We start from the raw sequence: 5057 nt of genomic DNA on the forward strand, positions 1-5057 counted from the left end.
AATGGATGTGACCGTGAAGAGGGGCTTCTTCTTTTTACTTTGGTGTCCGACTGTCGGCTCATAAAAAACCGGCAGGCGAGTGCGTGGGGCTCCACTCACCACCTGTCAACCCCCCCCCCCCCCCTCCAGCACGAGGAGGCAACACCGTGCACACCAGTGTTTTACAGGGAGGAAGAAAAGTCTCTTTTAAATCACGGAACGTTACAAATGAGACAAAATGGCTCCTGAAGTCCACAGATATTGAAGAAGTGTGTTTACAGCCGCCTGACATCCAGCAGCTTGTCTGTGGCCCCGGTGACAGGATCAAGGACACGGTTTGATTGACAGTTTTATTATTGACGAGCTCCACTCAAGAAAATCCATCATCAGAACCACCTCCTCCTCAAAGGGCAGAAACACAGTTATACTCTAATAAGATGGAACACATGCTTTATGTCACATATAGACAAAAATAGAAATAGAATGTTCATCAGAAACAAACGCAGTTTTGCTGGAATAGGACGTAACAAGACTTATCTTGTATGAGGTTTTCAATTAGAGTAAATCTTGGTATAATAGTGTCTCAGATTATTATATTTTAGGTGTAAAGTGGCATAATGTGGTTTGTAATTAGAGCAGAATAAAAAATGTCTTGTTTTGAACTCCGGAGATCCTCCACAGGACGTGTTTGAGAAACTGAAGTCCAGCTGTGTTTCCTGTGTAATTAACAACATAGTATTTCTAGTTTCGTGTAATTTCATATAAAGCACAGCTTGTATAAAGACCATGGAGTTTAGCTTCTGGTTTGATGTCATCACTGAGTCAGTTAACAACAGGTTTTAATATGTTTATCTGGTTAAACCTCTCTGAATGGTCGTCTGTTATGAAAACAGATGTTTGGATTCAGAACACACGGCTGAGATATTTAAAGAAGTCATTTCAGAACTCCCTTCAGCCTCCATGTCTGAAGTCTGCAGCCTGACGCTCTACTTGTTATTCTGTTTCCGAGGTGTCTCAGACCCTGGGAGACCGTGCACGTCTTTAATGTGAGGGCCGTCAAATCTTATTGGAGCTGCCCCCCCCCCGAACCCGGGTTCCGTGCCACCAGCTTCTTAATTAAAGTTCGATCTTCTGTTGATGGTTTAATGAGCAGCCGCGGCCGGCCGCCTGCAATTAATCTCACTGGTATTTCCATATAGGCTCATTTCCTGAGGGTAATGGGAAACCAGTATGGATCTGTTTACATGAAGATCTTATTTTATTTTTTGATTGATTACATTTTCCTCGGGAGACACCGCTAAGCCTTGTCGTCTTAATGACACTGGTTAACTTCTCTGTTGTGTCTTCGTCTGTTGGAGGGGACGTAAAGTTGAACTGGTCAGTACCTCGACCGTCCAATCAGAACTTGATATGCCTGTATATCGTAAATGTATTAAGAATACAGAGGCTGATGTGTGACTGTGGATAGACATCGACTGCTTGTGGATCGTCCTTTAAAACAGTCGTTGAAGAACAGAGGATTCATAACGTCTCACAGTGGTGATGGCAAAGTGTTTCAATTGATTTTTAATAACAGTTTGTCTCCGTCCCTCAGAGGACTGGTCGGGGGAAAGGACAAGGTGAGGTGATGCCCACGTTGGACATGGCGCTCTTCGACTGGACGGACTACGAGGACATGAAACCTGTGGACGCTTGGCCGGCCTCCAGGAAGAAAGGTTAATAATCAACTGTTTGGTCACTGGACGACATGTCTCCTCCTGTATGTGTTTGACCAATCACGAGTCGGTCTCAGCTGTCAATCAAAACCAAACTAAAAACTGGAAAAATGAACAGCTGACCTCATCTCTGAGAAAAATGTATTTGACGTGCACTTTTACTTTTTTGATTGGTCTACTACAATGGAGCAGACGGGGTTTATGACCTTAACAGCGCCCAGCCACCAGGGGGCGATCGATACACTTTGGCTTAACTTGATGATTAGACTAATCCAGTTTTTCTGGATCAGGAAATAATCTTATTTTTCATGATGCTTTATTTATATCTGCTCTCCACAACTTAGCGAGGAGTGAAAACGTGTTTGACTCTGCAATCGTACAAATAAAATAGCTCCACCGGATCATAACGGACCTAAAAGTGTAATTTTGTTTTCCTGCTGCAGACAAGAGGCGGAGTAAGAACCTGAGCAGCGGGAACGTGACGGAGGACGCTGACGCCACCGAGCCGTGCGACCACCACCTGGACTGTCTCCCCGGTCAGTCTCCATCAGGAACCTAGACAAACACTGTGATGTTGAAAAGATCTTGTGCCTTGACTTCACCTTCTGACCTCCTAGTCTGAGGGGAGCCAGGAAAAACACATTCATATTGATCTGGTTTACATCTTTAAATCCAGTTTAAACCTTTGCATATCCTCAGATCCTCAGACATTTGTCTTCACACTTTTCTAGAGACCAGGTTGAAAACTTAAGGGAAAGAGCTTTTGCCACCTGGGCCTTGAAACTCATCTTTTCTGAAAACTTAGTTAATCTAATCTATGTGGTTCATTTAACGGATTTGTCGTCTTGCTCATCACTTTGTAACTGGGATTTGTAACTTTGCTTCTCATTTTGTGACTTCCTGAGCTTCTACCTCCTCAGGCTTTAACCATTTGTCACATAATGGTTAATAAACATGGGTTGATCCGTGTGCTGATTAAAAAACAGAACCACAAATCCCTCAAAGCCGCTTGGTCGAGTCCTGAAGTCCTGAAATCATCCGATTTGAGCTCCTCACCAGTGTCTGCTCCTCCTCTCAATGGGAAACGATGACTAACGACTTCATTAGTTTTCTGTTTCTCTCTGTGGGATCGAGTCGTGTCTCAATGTTCTGGTTCTGCTGCAGGTTCCTGTTGTGACCTGAGACAACACGAGTGTCAAGCTCACAACCGAGGTCTCAACAACAAGTGCTACGACGACTGCATGTGTGAGGACGGTGAGTCGGATCGGGATGCACTCGTTTAATGTGCAGCCCAAATCTATATTATTATATTAATCTATATTAAAGCAGCTCTACTGGTTTTTAATGTTTCCACATCTCTCGGATCTAAAGGGTTTCGTTGCTACGCCAAGTTCCACCGGAAGCGGCGCGTCACCAGGAGGCGGGGCCGCTGCGTGGTGCCGGAGTCGGTCAGCAGCGACCAGGGAGGCTTCATCACCATCTGATGAAGAGGAGGCACACGAGAGGAAGGAGAGAGAGGAGGAACGACGACCCCGTGACCCCCAAGACATCACATGACTCTGCTGACTTCAGGCTGATGCTTCTTTTCTTTTTTTCTTACCATGAATCTGAATACCAAAACCAGCAGTTAAATCTTGAGTAGACGTAGTTTAACTGGTCCTGTGTTATGAGTGTTGCATTGTGGGAGAATCCTCACCCAGCAAATCGCCATCATCGAGCCATTGATGTGTTCGGTGAAAATGACAAAACAGACTTTTTAAAACTCCAGGTTTTTTGAAAATAAATTATAAATTAGTGTTTAATTGAAGGAAAAGTTTCATTGTCAGAGTTCAAGTTTGACTTTTCTCATGCATTTGATTCACATTTGATATCCTTGATGTTTTGTCCCGATCCGAGTGGAACAGTGTTTACAAGTCACTCATTTAGTGCTGAGCTAACTGACCTGAGGACTGGCAGGTTAGTCTCTTGCTTCAGGACCATCACTCACAGAAATGAAAATACTCTTCTCTCTCACCTGCTTCTCCAAACAAACCAACACTTCTTCTGTAAATGCTGTTTGAACAGTGTTGTAAATATGAATGTGTTTGAATTGCCAAAAGTTTTTGATTTTGAAAACCCTTCAAATTTACTAAACAGTAGAAAGATAAACAAAGATGCTCGTTCCACCTTCCTTATAAATGTGTTTTAATATATGTTTTATTTATGAGGTTCTTCAAGACCTTTGTCTATATTGTGTTTTTCTGCCTTTTGTTTTGTTTTCATGATTAAACACTTACTACGATAAACAATACGTGATGTGGTTTTTATTTATCTATAAACTATATGTTATCTATAAACTAATTGAAACAGTGATTTCCACATGTTAATATCTTGTCTCTGTTATGATGACAAAAACAAGTCTGTATCTGCTTCACGAGTCATAAGACAATAAAAGAATATAATAAACATCCTTAAACTGAGAATACGAAAAAGAGTAGACCATGAAAACAGGTTTTATTTGGGATTGAATTTCCATATTATTATGTTATTTTATTTCAGTAATAAAATGTCAAAGCAGCATTTTAGAGTTTTACTGAGGCAAATATAATGATTTATGGTTCTATAGTATATTCCAGTGGATCCCAATAAGAGGGTCACAGCGTGAATCTGGTAATGAAATGATCAATGGGATGGGAAAGAAGAAGATGATATTTAAATTTTAAAACTTGAATATTGGCTTTTATTTGTGAAATACTGGAATCTGAAGAAGCTTCGATGTCTCGTCTCATTGTAAAACTCTTCCTCCCTCGTGATCTCACCTGATGAAGAGGGGAATCTAAAGAGGATAAAAGCTGTGACCTTTTCTTAAAACAGATTTTTTCTCACGATAGAGCTTCTCCAATCACAGAGTGTAGAGTCGGTAATGAGGCGGATGTTTCTCCATGTGATAGAACCGACAGTGCCATCTCTGAAGCTCGTTAGCGATTAGAGTCCAAGTGATAACATCCAGTGTGTCTCCGATCAGGCGTCTAAAAATCCATCCCTATCAATATTTGATTAGCTGGAGAGACAGGGAAGCATTATTTTCTTTCCCAGGTAGCAGCTCAGCAGGACTCTGATTGGACCGATCCTGATTTACGGGCCCCAGAATAAAAGCCTCCCTGGTTTGTTTTCAGTGCTCACCTCTGACGGGGGGGGGCCCTGGTGGAGTAGGCCTGTTGGAACGTGGCCTACAGCCCGGTGATAGATTACACCCAGACTGCAGCTCCTCATCGCCGGCACCACACAGGCACCTCGAGCTGTCCCCCCAAGTTATTAACGACCAAAGTTTGAGTCTTAGCCCAGTTCTCCAGAACACAGGCAGAGCAGGGAGAGGAGTTGGAA

The 5057-nt window shown here is 42.7% G+C and overlaps 1 protein-coding gene across 1 annotated transcript; it reads left to right on the top strand.

The window, feature by feature from the left end:
- Positions 1-1592: 1592 nt before the first annotated feature.
- draxina (dorsal inhibitory axon guidance protein a) lies at positions 1593-3967 on the top strand (the record flags this gene model as incomplete). The annotated part of the gene is given in 4 exon segments (XM_053443252.1): positions 1593-1694; positions 2138-2230; positions 2859-2948; positions 3066-3967. Coding segments are annotated over 4 exon segments (398 nt in total), but the record flags the coding sequence as incomplete, so codon positions are not given.
- Positions 3968-5057: the final 1090 nt, after the last annotated feature.

Source organism: Pleuronectes platessa, chromosome 2 (assembly GCF_947347685.1).
Source record: "Pleuronectes platessa chromosome 2, fPlePla1.1, whole genome shotgun sequence".
In the NCBI taxonomy this organism is placed as follows: domain Eukaryota; kingdom Metazoa; phylum Chordata; class Actinopteri; order Pleuronectiformes; family Pleuronectidae; genus Pleuronectes; species Pleuronectes platessa.